The sequence below is a fragment of the Eschscholzia californica genome, unplaced genomic scaffold (genome assembly GCF_041429995.1).
Source record: "Eschscholzia californica isolate CP2 unplaced genomic scaffold, dmEscCali1.0.p SCAF_5, whole genome shotgun sequence".
Taxonomy (NCBI): Eukaryota; Viridiplantae; Streptophyta; class Magnoliopsida; order Ranunculales; family Papaveraceae; genus Eschscholzia; species Eschscholzia californica.
Window position 1 is genome coordinate 6,952,135 of NW_028238472.1, and position 20,305 is coordinate 6,972,439.

Consider the following 20,305-nt stretch of genomic DNA (forward strand, 5'->3'; position numbering starts at 1 on the left):
TAAACTTTGAAAAAAATAGTAGTATAAACTTTTATGAGTATGAAATGAATTGGCATAGACTCAAGTAGACCAAGGGCTACAAGTTAAGATTTTAGTAACTGTCAGACTAGTTTGGGTTGTAATTTAGTTTTTTTTTGAATTAGTAAGCGTGTGCCTCGAACCCTTGACCTCTAAGTTGGAAGACTTACCTCTTACCACTTGAGCCAAGGGTTGTAATTTAGTTACTACATCTATGACGAAGTTCTAACCTCATCAGTATTTTTTCCGACTAGCTAGATTACAGATTCCTAACGATTAGTAAGTTCTTCAATATTAGCCTCATCTTAGGTCCATGTCCAGGTTCCTTAACACGCTAATGGTGTGTTTTTCTTATGCTCAAGAAAGATATAAAATTGATTAGAAAAATGAATTCTGAAAATAACTGCCTTCAAATTGCTCTTGTTTATGCTTTCTAATTGCTCTAGTTTACTCAACTTTGGTGTTGCATTTTCGGAGACAACCTATCCTCTTCTTCGCCTTGTTTATGATCTTGCATTTTTGACAGGTTTACGGAGGTCCAAATTTTCAACTTAGAGTTTTATGGAGTTCTCAGAACTTTTTACAACAGTAGAAGAAAAAGAAGATCTAAATCCTTTTAAAACGGCTGCCGACATCGACAGTCTGCGGACAACTCTTGTTGACTTGAAGAGAAAATGGTGAGGGCATGGGGGGAAAAATTAGATTGTCCACCCAAAATGTTCTTACAACCCTATAATATTCTTTTATTTCCCAAGCGGTGACCTAATCACTAAAAACCTCCATACTGGCTCCAACTGGGTTTTTCAATGTTTATTCGAGTTTCAAAGTTTATACAAAGGTTGATTCCAAATACCAACTATCATCTATGGGGTAAACATAATTACCAGTTAGGGTTTTTTTTTTTGATGAAAAAATTACCAGTTAGGGTTAGGTGGTGAAAGTTAGTAACTGTTAATAGTTGTCTGAAAATCAGATATTTAAGGTCATGACCGCCATTATTTTCGGTGACATAAAGGCATCTCTTTCTCTGCAAAATCGTCATGAAAAATGTAAAAGGAAAACAAGAAAAGGGTCATCGAAAATTTGTTGACGAGAAGTGGACTGTTAAACCTATGAATCAAGAAGACCAAAATCTCAAAATACAACAAGAAGAACAATCTAATCCTGAAAATCCAGTATCTTCTGAGCAAATTATTGATTCTTCAACAGTACCCATATCAGATTTCATAAAAAATTCCCCAAAATCAGCTTCAAATCATCGAAAACCTAGAAGGTTTAATCGAAATCGAGGTACCCATGTTGTCAAAAGACCCGAATCTGATGTGGGTACTTCATATTCTAATAAGGAAGAAGAGGATGAGAGAGAAACTGAGAAATCTAAAGATGAGTATGATTCAGATATGAAGAATATTACAGAGCAAGTAATTGAGGGTTCTGATTCAGCTTCAGTTGAGGACATTGATGATATCTCTACTCGATTAGATGAGCTTAAATTCGGTACCCAAGAACCTGAATTGTCTGAAGATCAAGTTAGAATCAATGATCAGTTGCAGGAGGATGAGGTAAAGTCAATTCCTTTATAAACGATCATCTTATTAGCTAGACTTTTTGTTCAATAAGTAGTAAAGCTTCTTCTTTTGAATGCTCTGAAAAGCTAAAAAATCATTGCAAACACCAAACCACAATTTTTAGGTTTTAACAAAGAAAATTAAGAAAACTAATTTGATATAGGAGTAAGAAAATTAACTTGGGATGTGTTTGGGGTATTTGGATGTAGAGATAGATTTGGCCATTAACATATTGATCAATGTAACAGTTTATTGGGGTGTTTTTCGTTCAAACAAACAGTAAGCAGACCAATTAGAACTTTCGAACTATGCGCATAATCTTGAACCTCAGCATTGACTTAGGAAGGATGATTTGAAATATGGAACTTTTTAAGGTTTGTATGAAAGCAAGCTAGATGCACATGTAGTGCAATGGGAATAGATTGTAATAGAGAGAGAATCGGAAAGTCTTCGGTATTGTGATGAAATATCTCTCCCGTGGCAGTGTTGCCGTTAGTGGCCCATGCTCTCCACTTTTATAGTGATTCAAATACATTTATGCAAGTCGTATTCTGTTTTGATCTCAATGTTGTTCTTTGTAGATACTAGCTATGGAGGCCATATATGGTGAAAGTGTCACTAAACTCGACAGGGAGGATGGATTAAGATCTTTTCAGGTTTGTGATGATAGAACTATTCCTTGTTAGATGTGTTAGAAAGAAACCCACCAAAAAATTGTTATTTCGTTTCGGTGTTTCAAGCATAAATATTTGTATTTCCTTATGAAACAGTTGTGATTTTGTTTTTCAGATCAATATAAATTTTGAAGCTCCAGACGAACTTACGATATCTACAAACCTTCACTCATCTAGTGGAAAGGTTAAATTTGGAGGAAAAGTCAGTGAATCAACTTCTGAAACAGATAATTCGAATGGTTTCTTATATTCTTTCAAAGTTAAGCACCTTCCCCCAGTTATACTGACATGTCTATTACCCGAAGCATATCCTAGCCATGTTTGTCCTTATTTTACCATCTCGGTTCAGTGGTTGGATTCAACTAGGATTTCAAAACTTTGCAGTATGTTGGATTCTATATGGGTGGATCAATTTGGTCAAGAGGTTATATATCAATGGGTGGAATGGCTACAGAGTTCTTCTCTTTCTTACCTAGGGTTTGATAAAGAAATAACCCTGGGTCCTTATAACATACAACATACTGGAGATAGGCGTGCCATATCTGAAAGTGTCTCTCCTGATGTTGATATACCTTCTATGATGAATTTTAATGATGACAGGCGACATGAGATTTTTCGTCAAAATCAACATGAATGTTGTATTTGCTTCAGCGAGTATGCAGGTAATCTCAAGCTCTGCTTTGTAAGCATCTAGTTGAAGTTATTCTCAACCTTCTCTATTGAGATGAAGACTTCATTACTACCTGGGGTAGTTAGATAAGTGATACATATTTCTTTCTGCTCCTTTAATGTCCATATAATGTATCTCTTGAGTCTTGATGTCTAAAGACGTTCTTTTCTACACAAATTGAAAACAAAGTAACAACTACAAGAGTGGTGTTTTGTTTCTCTATCACTAAACCTCTTAAGTTTTAAACGCCTATGTCGTTTTACTAGAAGAACTTTAGTCAACACAGCTTAACAATAACACATAGTATGCGCAATAACATGCACTTGCACACATGGTTCTTCGAGTAAATTTTAATCAAGAAATGACTTCTTTGAAAGGCCGGTTCTTGGTTGAAGACTAACAAGACTGTTTTTAGCTACTCTACTACGAGGCCTGCTTATTGTTTGTTAATTGAAAACCGACTGTGCGAACGAATTTATCATTTCTGCATTCGATTGATATAGTTAGTTCTTTTTACCAGGGACGGATTTTGTTAGATTGCCGTGTCAACATTTCTTCTGTTGGAAATGTATGGAAACTTATTCAAATATGCATGTGAAGGAAGGCACAATAAACAAGTTACTATGTCCGGATACAAAATGTGGAGGTTTGGTTCCTCCTGGCTTGTTAAAACGTTTACTTGGGGATGCAGAATTCGAACGATGGGAATCGTTAATGTTACAGAAAACACTTGATTCAATGTCGGATATAGTTTATTGCCCAAGATGTGAAACCGCTTGCTTAGAAGATGGGGACCAACATGCTCAATGCACAAAATGTTTCTTTAGCTTTTGTAGCCTTTGTCGAGAGCGTCGTCATGTTGGATTTGCATGTATGTCACCAGAAATGAAGCTTCAAATCTTGCAGGTAAATATGACACCTTTACACCTTTGATCAAAACCACATTACACCTTTGATATTCCAACACAATTAGTTAAAGTTAACTTAATTCAGAAAATGCCATAAAGGGTTATTCCTACTCTTTCTTTTTTTCTTTAACACCTGCAAGAACGATAATTAGTAAGAAGTTAGTTCATAAGTATAGGTATAACTTATAAGAGGAGATTGAAGACCTAACAGAGAAAGGTTCCAGTTCTTCCACTTGACCTAAAAGGGAAGAAGTACGAGAATCACCACCTTCAAGCTATCAAGTTGATACTCTTTCCCTTGTATATAGTCTCATTCCTGCTTTCTGAGACCGAGTTCCCCACAGCATAGCATGAGGAATTAGGTCGTAGAGCTTTTTACCTTCTTTGGGCTTGGGAATTCCTCGCAGGAGAAACTAAAAATCGTTCAAGTGTAAAGGCTCATTCTTTTAGTTGCATAGTTTTGGTTGTCACTCTTCAGTAAACTGATCCAGTATTTTTCCCGTCTCACGAGTTTCGGGCTTCATCAAAGTTATTTTCCTTCATTCTGCTGAAAGAAATGTTACATGTTTAACTAGGTCTTCCACTAGGTACTCGTAGCAGATTCTTTATTTCTATTTTTTTTCTTGTACTACTGTTCCAAATTTCAAAATGATAAAAAAATGACGAAAGAAACTAAGTGAAAGATCGGGGGCCTGAGGCAACTAAACCCAAGTCAACTAATGAGAACCTCGCAAGCCCAACTACTTAGCCGGTGTTACTGTTGAATCATTTTTTCATTTTCAATTGGGAACTTCCTCTATTACGCACCTATCGTTATGCAATTAACTTGTTGCTATCAACTATTTATCTTTTGAAGTTCTTATTTCTTTTTTCCTGCAGGAGCGCCAGAATTCGTCTCAACTCAAGGAAGAACAAAGACGAAAGGAGCGTGAGATGATTAATGAGATTCTTAGTGTAAAGGAAATACTTCGTGATGCCAAGCAATGCCCATCCTGCAATATGGCAATCTCTCGAATAGAAGGTTGTAACAAAATGACGTGCCAGAACTGTGGGCAGTACTTTTGTTATCGATGTAACAAGGCAATTGATGGTTATGATCATTTCAGGTGCTTGTTTATTTGGTCTTCTACTCTTTTATATACTCCTTTCACTTTATCGTTTAATCTAGTATATGACTAATAAAACTTTATAAATTGAAGAGATGAAGGATGTATCCTTTTTCCCAACGAAACCATTCAACAGTGGGAAGCACAGATGAATGACCGCCAGGTTATGGCTCAGATGCAAGCTCAACTCTTCGCAGATCATGCTCACGCATGCCCAAATTGCGGCCAGATGAATGCAAAGGTGAGAGGATATCAATTAGTTTGGCATAATTTCCTTTCATGGGGTGAACGAAGGCCCCATTGTCACTCTTCCTTAGTGTATAGATAATAAGACATCCTTAGATGAATTAAAATCCTGAAGTAGTTAGTTTCTACATACACATCTTTTGCTTATTCAAAGTTTTGATTTTCACTCTGTGGGTTAAGAATTCATCTAAATGCAACTACGCTGAATTACAAACAGGTTGGGAATAACAACCATATCTTCTGCTGGGCTTGCCAAAGCCATTACTGCTACTTGTGCAGAAAGATAGTTCGTCGCAGCGTTCAGCATTTCGGACCCAAAGGATGCAAGCAACATACGGTCGGATGAATTATTAGAAAGCATTAGAAGCTAAAGTAGGTCGTGCCAGAGTGCCTGCTGTCCCACACATCAGTTCAATATCAACATACGGTCGGATGAATTATTAGAAAGCATTAGAAGCTAAAATAGGTTGTGTCGGAGTGCCCGCTGACCCACACATCAGATCAATATCTTGGTTCAGTTCAACCCTTCTCTGACAAAAAATCATCACCACCTTATACTACTTTTTTATGGGTTCTCTAGAATAAAATAGGTGTTTCATGTTTGTTTCATTCTTTGGATTCCATTTTGGAGCTGGTGCCGTTTATCGAATTTCTGCAGAAAGAGTGTATTTCGAGTGTTTGGCGTGGATGAAATAAAACAAGAGATCTGATACAAAAAAATAACATTTGGTGGTGGTGCCTTGAATAGTCATCAGAGTGTGATTGCTCTTTCAAAGACGAAGTTTATTTCTCGTCAGTCTTTTATTTGTCTTTGCCTTCTATCAGCTTTATTTTTCTTACCGACCTTTTACGATGTCTGTATAACTCAAAGATATCAGATGTCAATTGATTTCGAAGCAATGCTTTTAAAGTATGAGACCGAGTTCAATTACAGTTAAAAGAATACATCTCTAACGAGAAGCACATATTGTACATGACTTCTTTCTCCACTAGTTGAAGCCTCTGGAGATTCATAGAACAGCAGCAGTCATGAATCGATGATTCAGTACAGCTTCCGCAATTGGGCGATTTCGGAAGTCTGGATTCAGCATTGCCTGATCAAAAAAAGAAACATACTCAAAAATCAGAAATGAATTTTGTGCTTTTATACTTATTTCAGATATTATGGCCCAGGCGCTGCGAGACTAGTACGCTCAAAGTCACTTTAGTAGGTATATTGTTAGATTCTGAAGTACATCTTGTGTCTGCTTGCACAAAATTGTATCGCGTCTACAAAGAAATGCTAGGTTAAAACTTTTTATTGTACGTTGATCCAAGAGTTAAAGAAATGAAAGTAAAATTAGAGGACTTGATAACTTATATGTGCACACAGTTAGTATCTCCGTCTCGGCCGTCCCCTAATTGCCGGTATCTGATAAGGTGATACCTGCTACCAGTCTAGGATACTGATTTCCACCAAACATAAGGGCAATGGTGTAAATTTAAAAAATTATGATAAATTTGCAGGATACAATTCTACCTGGAGTAACTCCCAACCAGCACCAGAATCAAGATCGAGGAACTTGACAGCTTCTAAGAGGCGGTCATCTGCAACACAGTACCTAAAAAGCAAGCAGTTGAATGGTCATGCTTCCTTAAGCATAAAAAGTATAGCCAACAGAATAATGTAAATAAGTGAGCGAACTGATCATCTAAATTTCTAGGTATTTAAGGTCATAATCAACATTTACAAATGTTCAAGAGACATACATGGTTTGAATAATTTCTAGGGTCTCCCGAGAAGGCCAAATAGTGAGTTTTTTTCCCTTTTCTTTTATTTCGATCAATAAAAAGTTCATGTTATTGGCACAAGATATCGAAATAAGGCTCTTATACCAACTGTGATGCCCTCTGCTCTCAAGTATCTACTATGGGCCCCAGATAGAACTAGGCACTAGGGGTGCCCCTCAACGAGTTACATACAAAACTCGAACCCAATAGAGTCACATCTGTAAATCGTACTGGTCACACTTATACACCAACCATTTATTCAAGATATAACTCAAAACATTACACTAGGAATGCGGAAGAACTTTAAAAGTTGAATCACTTCGAAAGATGCCCGTTCACTTAAGCACCATAAATCCAATTCAACTCACGGAAAACAGCAAATTTATAACTTTTAAGGCATAGAAAATAAGAGTTCTTACTCTCTTGCAGCAACAAGATCAAGCTGAAATGTGTTTTCAAGAAGCCTCTGCAAATAAATACTTAAATTAGAGTATAAGATCAATAACCATGTCAGGGGTCATTTATTGGGGTGAAATATAAGCATACTAAACAAAAAAAGAAGCAAGACTCAGTCATGCTCGTAGCTTACTTGCAACGAGAGCGCATCTATGATTCCTGCTTCACAAAATGGAATAAAAGCCAAGTATGCAAAAAGAAGGCCTGCTTCAAAACTAATCATACAGAAAGGAACATGAAGAGTCAAAAAAGAAAGTTACAGTCAAGCTAGAGGAAAAGAATTAGAAATAGTATGACTTAGCCGACCACGAAAATATAGATGAAGATAAGAGTAGTCCAGTTCAAAAGAATAGCTAAAAAAATATTACATGTCGTCTGCTATCCCGAAAGCTCTTTTCTCCATAGGACTGTACGCACCAGCTGCTGATGCTCGTCTCCAAAGTCCCTCTGAAAGTGATCCAGGAATTGCTTCTAGGGATGAATTCCTAACAGATTAAGAGCTCAGCAAATCATTCATTTCGAAGTACAAAAACTATTCGAATGAAAGTTGATCAATCAGTTTTATGGGTTTTCTCTCATTCGATAGAAAAACAGTATTTATTTTTAGCGAGTTGTCAAAGGATCATGTATGGTTACTATAGTTCGTGTAAAACTAATAAAAAAAAATCTCTATTAAGGGAGGATGACCATGAATGCACTCCCCATACTAGAACAGAAAAGCTTACCTTAGATCAACTGAAAATGCTAAATCACGGAGGCGTGGAACTAGGTAAGCTGCATCTTTTTCCACAATTGTGCTGTCAATAGTCACATAGAATTTTATTGGATACTCGACAAAGGAAAGCATTGAGTTCTCAAATGAACATTAGAAAACAGTTACTGTTGGACTATTTAGTCCAGTGACATACTTGAGAACAATAGAAGCTGGTCCAAGACTCTGATGTAGTCTCTCACGATCATGCATATAAGCGAGGCCATTCATAATTCCTCGAAGAAGCTGAACAACAAAGTATCTTCGACGTTTCAGTTTTACCTCCTGCTCGAAGGGATTCCATTTCGGTTGCCCGAGATCCTTTGATATTGCTTCACTTGTACTTTTTGCGTAGTCCACTGCAGTATTTTTGCCATCGTTACGAAAAGCAAGCCACTGTTGATGCAGAATTCTTTAGTTTTGGAACTGAAAAAAATAACAATTCTAATATATATCTTGTGGAAGAGATAACAGTAAACACCTGTTCCCCTGTCTGCGTCTCAAATCCACCCAATAGTAGCTGGATGTTCTTACAGATATCCCTTGGATCACTCTGCTAAGATATGAGCTCGACCGTTAAACAGATGGCATTCATTCTTAAGAGATGTTTTTGATGTTTTCCTTTACCTGAAGGAAAGAATGTGCATTTAGCTCATTTGCAGCCATCATATCTGCTTCAATACCACCAGCGCGCTGTCCAGGATATACCTTTATAAGGAGCAAAATGGCGCCAATTAGAACAGAAAAAGAAAAACATGAGAAAAGCTTAGAACTTCATCTAAACAAGACAAAGAAACTCATAATTGAAGGAAAAGATGGTTATTATTGAATAAAGAATGCATAAATTCTAAGCTCAAAGCCCGTTAACATCGTAAATAATTGCGTACAAGGTCTTGGATGCGACAAGTGAACAATGCCACTACAGGGGTACAGTTGTACACGTGTCAAGCAAAAAATAAATTTAAAAATATTTAGGCAGAAATTACCGAAATGTTTCCATTTCGTTGCCTACCGAAATTTCACTCCTTAATATCAAGTACTCATTTTTTTACTTACAATTGTTACACTTTTGGACTTTTGGTGTTACATTTCAAACAAAAGACATTAACTTGGAGTGGTATCTTATGGTCTTAACATAATCGTATGCAAGTTTACACAAAATGAGTAATATAAGAGTCTATAAAAAGTGAAGTGAAATTATCCAAGTAATACAATCACCTAAAACAGAAAACAGAAACAAGGTTGCCCGCCCGAACAATCAAAACTCATCGGAAATATGATTAACTTAACAGCTTCTATACTAAGAAGAAAATTAGATGAAGATGGGAAGGAAAAAAAGGTTACTTTAAAAATAACTTTTGTTCCTTTCGACGGACCCTGAGATATTCTTCCCTCATAAAGCCTGCATAATAGAACTGCCATAGATTGTATCAGAAGAAAGAGATAGTAGCTATGTCAACAACCTGTGAATTCGACTTTTTCTTACTTCCAAAATTCACAGAGAGGTCAAACACATTTCAATACAAGGAAAAAAGATTCCCTAATCATTTTAAGAAGTAATTGGATTGTTAAGTTCTTGGTCATCCATTAGCCTAACACATTTTTTTTTTCGGGTGACGTGGAGCACGTGTGGGTTTTAAGCCTATCACGTATGGCCCTTCTCCCCATACTTAATAGTTTTTTCCTTTTTTGAGAATTCGACCCGTTAGTCGTTACAAGGCATTGATACATAAATATGATGAGCACGATAACGGCCTAATTTAAGCCATTGAATGAAAGAGGCCTAAAGCTCGACAACATGAAAGAGGCCTAAAGCCCGACAACATGAAAGAGGCCTAAAGCCCGAAAAATTTATTTACTTTATTTATAGCCTAAATTACATTGGATAAATCTTGTCATCCTTTATTTATAGCCTAAATTACATTGGATAAATCTTGATGACAAACCGCTTCCACGAGACTCGATCCCATGACCTCATGGGCTTAAAAGGAGTGTCCAACCACTGCACCAAAGGTTGGGGGACCTAACATAATACTACTGGTTTTAATCTAACCTAGTTGTTAGGTTTGTGGATCATCAAACGCAAAACCAATTGGGAGTGGAGATGACCTAGGCCAATACTCTAGGTTGTTGAAGTGCCGATTCCCAATGTGGGACTAGACTACTCTCACATTAGTTCATTTGGGTATTTATTTTTAATGGAGAGACAAGGAATCACCTAATCTTAACGCTTCCTTCTCCCACATCTTGGACTCTCAATCGTTCCATATCTTCTGAAGAATACTGGACGTCCGGTCCGGAATTTAATTTCGAATAGCTGAGAAAGTGGAAGAAGGATTCCAATCAAAAATCAAGAAACAAAAAATGAAGGTAGAGAGAGAGAGAGAGAGAGAGAGAGAAATTTACCTAGTGATATTCATGAATCCATAACTACCGACAAATCTTCCAACTTCAAAATCACCTGGATTAGTAATTAGGTTTGATTTACATATTGGAAATCTTCGTCTTTGATACTTGTAGGAATTGAAATTCAAGTTGGAGAAATTGGGGGAAAGTTTAATAGATCCATGAATAAATGAATTTTGAAGAAATGGAAGAGTATCAGAAACCCTAGTACAAATAGAGAAGTAATCTGAAGTAGTAGTAGTTAGCATTTTTCTTCTATCTTTTGTTTTGATTGGTGATGATAAAAATCTGATCTTTTTCGAGGAAAATGGCGCCAAAACAAATAAACAGGAAAAGAAACGAAACCCTGAACGGCCAATAATAAGGAATGGATAAGGATAAAGACCTAACAAATGAGTTCTAATATGTTACTTCAGATTCAAAGACAAGAAAGGATCCGTGGCGCAATGGTAGCGCGTCTGACTCCAGATCAGAAGGTTGCGTGTTCGATTCACGTCGGGTTCAATTTTTACTATTTTTTTTTTAACGGTGGGAGTTGGGCTCGGTAGTCCGAAGCCCGGCACGGCGGCACCGAATGCCTAGGTCCGGTGGGCAAATGAACTACCCGAAGTTCGACATGGGGATGTTCACGCCCGTCTCTGAATCCTCTCAGAAATGTAATCCTATTAGAAATGTCGGCCAACAATTGAGAAAGTATTATGTTTTCGACAATGCAAGTCTCTCAAGTTTGTTGTTGTCACAAGAAACTTCATTCGGACATGAAGCATAGTTGGTAGTATTTTTATCAGATGGGGCGTGTCCAGCTATAATATCTCAATATAATTGATTATTTGTTGAAATATTGTGCAAGTTCCTTACACCATTTTATGATGTCATTGTATTTTTTTTTCATTATAGCAAGTAGACTATGTACGTCTTTCAACAAAAAAAAAAAAAAAAAAAGTAGACTATGTATGTCTCTCTCATCAAAAAAAAGTAGACTATGTCAGTGTTAATCATGTACTAGCATACTGCATACTTGGTTGAAATAGGTTTGAGGCACGTTGACAATTAAAAAAAACGCTTGATTTCTGGCAATATATGTCCAAAAATCGCATCTTCTACACGGCGGATCTATCGAAACCACCGTCTTCCTGAAGCCATTTTTTCATTGCTGTCTCGAGTTTAGATTTTGTATAATGAAAAAAACTTCAAACCCTTGCTAAAAGTAACAAAATCCAACCTACATAGAAACCCTAGTTTTATTTGTTTTGAATAATTCAAGATTTTTATAGAAAGAAAATCAAAACCAATGTTATCATCAAACTAACAACAATAAGCGTGCAAGAAATTCTAAGGTCAAAAGAACCTTCAGAAACAAAAGACTGGTTCCTTAACATCTGAAACAAAAAGCGATGGTTTTGATTTCACTACTTTAGCTATTAAATTTAGATTTAGGATTTTATTATACACATCATTTCTAAGAACTCCTCTCCGATTTGAACCTTTATATTTTCAATACGAAACCGTTTTTAAATCGTCACTAAAGGGCTCTTTAAGTATAAACGACACTCTCTAAATAACCAACTCCGCACATTGCTTATAAATACGAGTAGTCAAATAAAGCTATATAAAGGAGTCTGAATAAAATATGTTTGAGATGTCGAGATCACCAAAAAGAAATATTTAAAGTATGAAAACAATAAGAAATCTGATACAGTGACGTGTTATGTATTTGACCAAGTATCAAATGTTAATTACTATATTTTATTAATTATTAATTCATAAGAGACCTTTATAGTTTCAAACTATTACAAAATGAATTAGACCAACTACCAAATATCCCCCACGCTGATTTCAAATTTTAAAGTGAATCTAATCCAAAAGCAAATTTCAACAACAAAAAAAAAAAAAAATCTAATCTAAAGGGAAATACTAAATGTACAAAGAATCATTAACAAGATTTTTGACAAAATGTCATTTGAACGGTCTCGATCAAAGTCAAACTTTGAAAAGTTTTGATCAATTTTTGTCTTTTAGTGAAAAAGAGTCATTAAGTCACAAATTTTGTCAAAGATCTTGTACATGTAGCACTCCTGTAATCTAAAAGCATAAGCATTTGGACCACAAAAAATCTACAAGAAAAATCCATCAAAGGCCAGGTGTTTAGGTTACAAAATAGCTATTACAAAAGAAAAGTGCACCAAACGCCAAGTATTTATGTCACAAATAACTATTAAAAAAGTGTATCGAGTCTATCTGCTCAGCATGCCAGAAGTTCCAAATTCGATTCATACACAAATGAAAATCTATAAGTTATTGAACTTCAGCACAACAAAAAATACGAATAAATGGATTCTCATGTCTCGAAGGATGACTTTATGTGTCTTTATAGTCATGTTGTATTAATATCATGTAATTAATAACTATTAAAAAAGTGTATCGAGTCTATCTGCTCAGCATGCCAGAAGTTCCAAATTCGATTCATACACAAATGAAAATCTATAAGTTATTGAACTTCAGCACAACAAAAAATACTAATAAATGGATTCTCATGTCTCGAAGGATGATTTTATGGGTCTTTATAGTCATGTTGTATTAATACCACGTAATTAAGTAAACAAGTCATTTAAAATAATATAATGTACTCATTTTTTTTTGTTGCATATAAGCTAGATTAAAAAACAAGCTAGTGAGTCATTAAGATATCTATATCTAATCAGATTGGGAACAACTTCCCAATTACTATTACAATTACGAGTCTGAGCCCATTTAGCCAGAGAGTCAGCTAGATCATTGCCTTTGCGAGGAATATGCGCGAAGATTGTAACTTGTAATTGAGGTAGCAACTGCTTGATCGATGAGACATGAGACTTGGTTTGCCAGTGTAATTGAATCTTGAGTTGTTGACATGTTTGATAATTGCCTGATTATCACTTTCAATACGGAGGTACTCGATTTTATGAGTAGCCCATTTCATGTCGTCTAGAGTAGCCTTAATTTATGTTTCTTTTGTTGTCGTCTACAAAAGTGTGAGCGAATAAGAAGTATGCTCTGTCGCTATGAAATATAGTGCTAATCCCCATCGGATCCTTAATGTCAATAAATGAAGCATCAATATTAAGTTTAATAAACGGAGAAGTTGGAGGAATCCATCTAGTCTGATTGGTGGTAGAATGACCTGCGGTATTGTGATATATAATCTATGGGAATACCATTATTTGTTTGATTACCTTCGCTGGTTTGCTGAAAATACTTTTCGCATCTCGCTTTCCAAATATGCCATAAAATAGTTGCATGCAAAGATTCCAGATTACTACAACCAAAACAAAGACGGTTTGAAGTTTTTTCCGAAAAAGATTTATTGAAGCTTTGAAATAAGATTTTTGAAAGAAACCTTTTTTTTTTTTTGGAGAAGATGAACTTAATTCCTATTAATAACTTGATTGTGGACTATTAGATGTGTACCTTTTAGACACGAAACCGATCAGTAATTCTGAGTGGATCTTCGGCTATTTTGTCTCCACTTTAGACGTAAACCACAAATTTTAATTATAAGTTTATTGTTACCTCTATAAATAAAGTATTTCATTTTTTAATATAAAATAATTTATTTGTAAATTGTTGCGAGAAATATGAGAGAAGAAAGGCATTAGGAATATAAACCAAGAGATAATAGATAATAAGAACTAGATTTGTGTTCTAATGTTTGTATAGAATTCTCTACTTTGACACATCATGTTCATTAGCTAGATACCTCTTTATATAGGCATCTGGAGAGTTACATATCTAATTTGAGAGTTACAAGACTAATGGTGTTTGGATACAAAGTAATGGTGGAGAACATGGTGGTAAGAATTACAAAATGTGGTGGTCATCCACCATGAAACAAATATTTACAACAAAAAATAAATTTAAGTTCATTTAAATTATTTTTGCCAATCTAAAAAAGATAACAAGCAGAGGATTTTCTCATGCGAATATTCTCACAAGTAAACAACTTGGAATGTACTTTGGTTTTAGAGATTACAATTTATTATGTTAATCCCTAATTACATAATAATATTGTTTTCCTTGAAAAAAAAAGAAATTTTTTTTGAGAAAGAAATATTCATTTCATTAATGATGGAGTAAAATCCAAACATCTTACATGACTTTGATAATATCATGTGGATACTATAGAAAGTAACATCATGATGATTTAAGAAAACACTTTTACTGTCATAATTACATATACTTGAACCTTTAAAAGTCATAGCAAAACCCTAAAAGGCTATACCAAGATCCTTAAAGGCCATTGCAAAGACCTAGAGATGATATATACTTTATTTATACCATAATACATAACTTTTTTACATATGAGTAATGAAGACCACCCTTATGAATCGAATCCATAGTCTCTTGGATTTCAGAATACTGCACATCTAACATAGCAAATAGTGGAGAAGTTAGAGAATTGACGAGTTTGTGGCTTGAGGTTGTTGATCGGAGATGAGATTTTCTTCTTAATGTCACCTTTGTTTTGAGTCTTCTTGATCTCCAGTTTGAGTGAAAGAATCGTCATTACACACTAGCAAACTGTAATATCTCTTTCTTCGTGATGAAACAACTTCATCCCCCCTCTAGTCTTCCACATTTTTTACTCCAAATTGATAAGGAAAGAAGTAAAAACTAAAACAAAGCTGCCCTAACAATAGTTACATTCTATTGCCTTGTGTTAATCATATATTATCATGGGATTTAATTAGATGATCAACATAATTCTACACACTACCATCAATATAAGTAGCAAAACATTCTAGCCCTTCTGGCACAAGGTTAGAGCTTATTGGGGCTAATCTTACTTTCAAAGAAAAAATTTACGAAGATTTATTAGCTTTACAAATCCTAATATTTTTGCAATGTAAGATAATGCAAATGCATCCCCTAATGCAAGGGCGGAGTCACCGAACACCCCTTGCAGTGGCGTGGCTGAGAATTTAGATGTTTTGTGCGACATTTTATTTGGGGTCTTTCCTCTGATAATATAAAACATACAATTATACGTAATGTAATTGGCGAAATTTCAAAACGATCTAAGTTAAACAATCTTTTTAATCTTAGATGAGTCTCTAATTGACCATTTCGTTGTGTTTGCTATATGCAAGCAAAATCTGTACATGTCGAACTACATTCCTTCCTTTAAAACTTTAAATCTTAGATGTGTCTCTAATTGACTATTTTCGTTGTATATTGCTCCGAGTATATGCAAGAAAAATTTGTACATACCGAACTACATTCCTTCCTTTAAAACAAATCAAATTTAATGAAATCACTACTACGAGAAAGAATAAAGAATTTTTTTTTCTTTTTTGATATGGACTCCGGAGTCATTACATTCGTCATTACGTGGTATGCAACATATATGAATATACTCAGTGGTGCTTATCGGGTCGGGTCGACCCGAAATAAAACCCGAGTTGACCTGGCCGACCCAAAATAAAACCCAGGTTCACCTGGGCTCGAAATCCGTACGACCCAGGTCGGGTCGGTCCCGAGTCCAACCTGGGCCAGCCCGATCTTTTAAACACCACTAATTATACTACGTCATTAGCTCAATAAATATCATCTTAAAGATGTCTTGGGCCTTATGGGACATATATAACCCTAAGGTCATCCTCCGGGGCATGTGAGTCCATTTATTTATAGTTCTATCTTATCTATATCCAAGTTCAATATTTCACGGATTTTCACTTCCATGAGAATCGAACTTGGGACCTCCGACATCAGAGTGGGTGTTCAACCACCAAACCAAATAGTGGTGGACAAAGAAGTATAAATAAAAAAATAATTGAAACAATAACTATTGAACTTCTAATTTTATAATCACTCGTTTGAATGATATAAACTAAACCAAATCTACTTTATTGTCAATATTGTTGATAGTGATACTAAAAGTTTAGGATAATAATGAGTTGGAAAAACGAACTAAAATTTAATGAGGAAGAATATTCAACTTGTGACTTTATGGTCGTGATACAAGATGCTTACCGACTAAACTACATCTATCTTGCTGATCTAACTAGATTAATTTTGGTATGTAGAGGCCTCGAAATCCTAAAAAACATAGGGTGGGTGGGGGGGGGGGGGGGGGGAGGGGGGGGGGGGGGGGGGGGGTGGGCGCCCGGGGGAGACTAGTAGCACCCGCTCAAACACACCTCTTGTTACAAATAATCTTTGAAATACGAGGTTGGTACGGTACCATGTTGCAAATTCTGCCAAATACTACCGGAATGTTGAAGGGGGGAAAAAAGCATAAATGTTAAAGTAGAATTTAGTAAAGATAATAACTAAAGTTAGTTCTACAAATTTAGCCAAATTATGCCAAAAGTACAATATCTCTGTTGTCGTTGTTAGACCCAAATGTGAATAATATTGTAAAAAAAACCTATTTTGTCAAAATACAATTTTACAAAAACATTTTTTGAAAATTTCTAAACAAATCACAGTTTGCTCTCAACAATTTTCTATTTGCTCTCAACAATTTTGTAGATGTGTGAACAAATTTGTTTTTGTTCAGAAATTGTTTTCCAAGAATATTTTGCATTTCTTCTTTTCATTTGACAAACACATTGACCGACACTTACATTTTATAACAAGTCACCACAATTATATACGTTGTTAATGATATATGTCGTAAACATTTTATAACAAGTCACGACAATTATATATGTTATTAAGAGCATAATGATATATTTCGTAAACATTTTATAACAAGTCACGACAATTATATATGTTGTCAACATTTTATAACAAGTAATGACGTTATTGTATATGTTGTTAACCTAGAAGGGTAAAAATGAGATCCTAAAAAAATAGAATTGCCTTGTTTTTTTTTTTTGAATTGGTAAGCATGTGCCTCGAACTCTCGACCTCTAAGTTGGAAGACTTACCTCTTACCACTTGAGCCAAGGGTTGTTGGCTAGAATTGCCTTGTTAAGAACATATTTATATCTTTCTCCGAAAAAAAGAACATAATTATATATGTTGTCACAGTTTCAAAAGTGTTGTCAACATTTTCAAAAGTGTTGTCAACAGTTTAAAAATAGGTTTTGTACATTATTATTCTCGAGTTGGTTTTTTTTTTAAATGTTCCCCACACTCAATACAACTCTAAACTCAATGTAATACATATTTATTTTAATCGATTATTATCCAACTATAATGCAACCCCTTTGCAAAAGGAAGAATGAATTGGAAGACCAAATATTGGGGGGTTAATAAGGTTCTCCCCCAACAAAGATGAAATATAAGGTGCAGGTCCAAATTTCAGCTTTTGTGGTATCCAAAGTATAAAGGTACTTTGGCAATTGTGTCTTTTCTTTTTTTCTTCTTTTTTTACCCTTTGCAACTCTCTCTCTCTCTAAGTAACGCATTTTCCTTCTCTTTCACAGTTCTCTCTCTCAGTTTCTCTCTCAACTTAATGAGATTTACTTTCTCTCTCTAAAATCTCTTCATTTACAAACTCTCACTTTTCTCTCTTTCTCTCACATAATCCAAAAAGATCTAAACCAATAACTCCTATTTTAGATTCGTTTGGACTTGAAAGTCTGGTGAAGATTCAGATCAACTATTTTTCGATTTAATGGTGAAGAGTTAGATCAGTGATTTTGGTTTATGGAAAAAATCAGATTCGTTGGGATGTGTAAGTAGTAAATTTGGAAACAACAAATTTGGATTTTGATTTATTAATGGTGAGAAGTTAAGTCTTATGCTTGTGTCTCTCTCTCCATCTCTCACACAATCTGAATCTTGATAGGAACCCTAAATCCAGATTCGCAGAGATCTGGAAGCATCAAATCTGGATTTAGGGTTTAAAATACCAAATGTTATTTCTCTTTTCTATCTTGTATTTTCTTAATTTTATCTTATGACTCTATCTACATTTCTTCATCTCTTCATCTTAAAGATTTCATTGTTAGATCTATAGTTTTTTCTACTATATACGATCTAATAAATTGAAGATTTAAAAGTTGAAGATGAAATTATTGTTTCTTTTTTTGTATGTATTGGGATGATAATAATGGTATTGACACGGATTGTGTTTTTTTCGTACGATGATGAAGATGATCATACGTACATGACAATGTACATCTGATTATGTACTGGACATAACATAATGTTCAATACTTCCCCTCCAGTAAACTTATGTTTTGGAAGGAATGCATATGACATTTGATTCTGTCCTGTACATTCGTAAATGTCTGTATACATATTTGCAAATGTCTTGTGCATTACGCTGATATCACAAAATTAGTTTTTTTCCCTGTACAAGTATCCATTAACTTAGATTATATCTCAATTACAGTACATAATATCGTGTACCTCTAATAAATAAGTTTACAGTACATAAATGGATGTACTGGAGCATTCTGGCATCTGATTTGTTTAGTAGTGTATCATTGATTTTTTTCTATCCACCCAACTGTTCGGAGAACATTACAACATGTACTAAATGTGCTATTTGGTTCTCTCTACATTGTTCACTTGAAAATGTTATATTATTTAAGCATCCCTATACATATGTCCATTAACTTAATATGTTTGAATGTTTACACAATTTTGTTCCATGTACACCAGATTCATTCGTTACAAGAAACCCGAGTAGATTAGAGCCAACAAGATATATCGAAGAGGAAGAGGAAGGTTACTGAAGAACAGTTAGAATGTAACATACTTGTATTACTATCGAACTGCCCCTACTACAATCAGAATTGTTTAGGAAATAGATTTTTTTCTATCCACCCAACTGTTCGGAGAACATTACAACATGTACTGAAGAACAGTTAGAATGTAACATACTTGTATTACTATCGAACTGCCCCTACTACAATCAGAATTGTTTAGGAAATAGATTTGTGTACAAGAAAAAAATTTGTGTACAGGAAATATGTTCGGGTACAGGGGAAAAAGTTGTGTACATGGCAGAAAGTTGGGTTTAGAGGAGAATGAAATCAATATCTATTTCACTATGTTTCATGAAATTGTTTGAATATGGTTTATCATATTTAGTTTCCCTGAATTTGTGAATGAATTTTTCTTGAAATGTAATGTACAGTACTGGACATTGGATTGTGTACTGTACATAATAAAATTTCTTATACTTTCTATTCAAAAGTGTCTAATACATAACAAAATATCCAGCACATAAAAAAAGGTCCAGTACATAACAAAATGTCTTATGAATTTTCAATGAAATAGTTTACCTTTTGAAAGGAATGTATAGGAAATTTTATTATGTACTGTACATAACAAAATTTCCTACACTTGTTCAATAAGTGTTCAGTACATAACAAAATGCCCAGTACATATGAAAATGTCCAGTACATAACAAACTTTCCCATACTTTCTTATCATATGTCTAGTACATAACAAAATGTCTTATGAATTTTTAATGAAATAGTTTACCTTTTGAAAGGAATGTATAGGAAATTTTATTATGTACTGTACATAACAAAATTTCCTACACTTTCTTTTCAATAAGTGTTCAGTACATAACAAAATGCCCAGTACATATGAACATGTCCAGTACATAACAAAATTTCCCATACTTTCTAATCATATGTCTAGTACATAACAAAATGTCTTATGAATTTTTAATGAAATAGTTTACCTTTTGAAAGGAATGTACAAGAAACTTTATTATGTACTGTACATAACAAATTTCCTACACTTTCTTTTCAATAAGTGTTCAGTACATAACAAAATGCTCAG

General features: G+C 34.7%; 2 protein-coding genes and 1 non-coding gene across 4 annotated transcripts; 2 read left to right on the forward strand and 1 right to left on the reverse strand.

Moving 5' to 3' along the window:
* Window positions 1–723: 723 nt before the first annotated feature.
* Window positions 724–6,103, forward strand: LOC147536663 (uncharacterized). Its single transcript, XM_086639418.1, has 7 exons — window positions 724–1,580; window positions 2,168–2,242; window positions 2,376–2,922; window positions 3,451–3,836; window positions 4,718–4,944; window positions 5,038–5,185; window positions 5,408–6,103. The coding sequence occupies exons 1-7, from the start codon at window positions 1,059–1,061 to the stop codon at window positions 5,534–5,536; spliced, it is 2,034 nt and encodes a 677-aa protein (XP_086495544.1). The 5' UTR covers window positions 724–1,058; the 3' UTR covers window positions 5,537–6,103.
* LOC147536664 (Protein kinase superfamily protein) lies at window positions 6,052–10,958 on the reverse strand. 2 transcript variants are annotated; one of them, XM_086639420.1, is made up of 12 exons: window positions 10,574–10,958; window positions 10,386–10,484; window positions 9,512–9,569; window positions 8,795–8,875; window positions 8,649–8,720; window positions 8,325–8,563; window positions 8,142–8,213; window positions 7,785–7,901; window positions 7,550–7,631; window positions 7,380–7,426; window positions 6,710–6,791; window positions 6,052–6,284 (listed from the first exon to the last, which is right to left on the reverse strand). In XM_086639420.1, exons 1-12 carry the CDS (start codon window positions 10,819–10,821, stop codon window positions 6,201–6,203), a joined length of 1,281 nt encoding a protein of 426 aa, XP_086495546.1. In that variant the 5' UTR covers window positions 10,822–10,958; the 3' UTR covers window positions 6,052–6,200. The 2 variants fall into 2 exon arrangements, with proteins under 2 accessions (XP_086495546.1, XP_086495545.1); XM_086639419.1 differs by having other exon boundaries at window positions 8,649–8,723; window positions 10,574–10,912.
* Window positions 10,959–11,005: 47 nt separating this feature from the next.
* Window positions 11,006–11,077, forward strand: TRNAW-CCA (transfer RNA tryptophan (anticodon CCA)). Its single transcript has one exon. It is a non-coding gene; the product is annotated as a tRNA-Trp (tRNA).
* The last annotated feature ends 9,228 nt before the right edge of the window (window positions 11,078–20,305 follow it).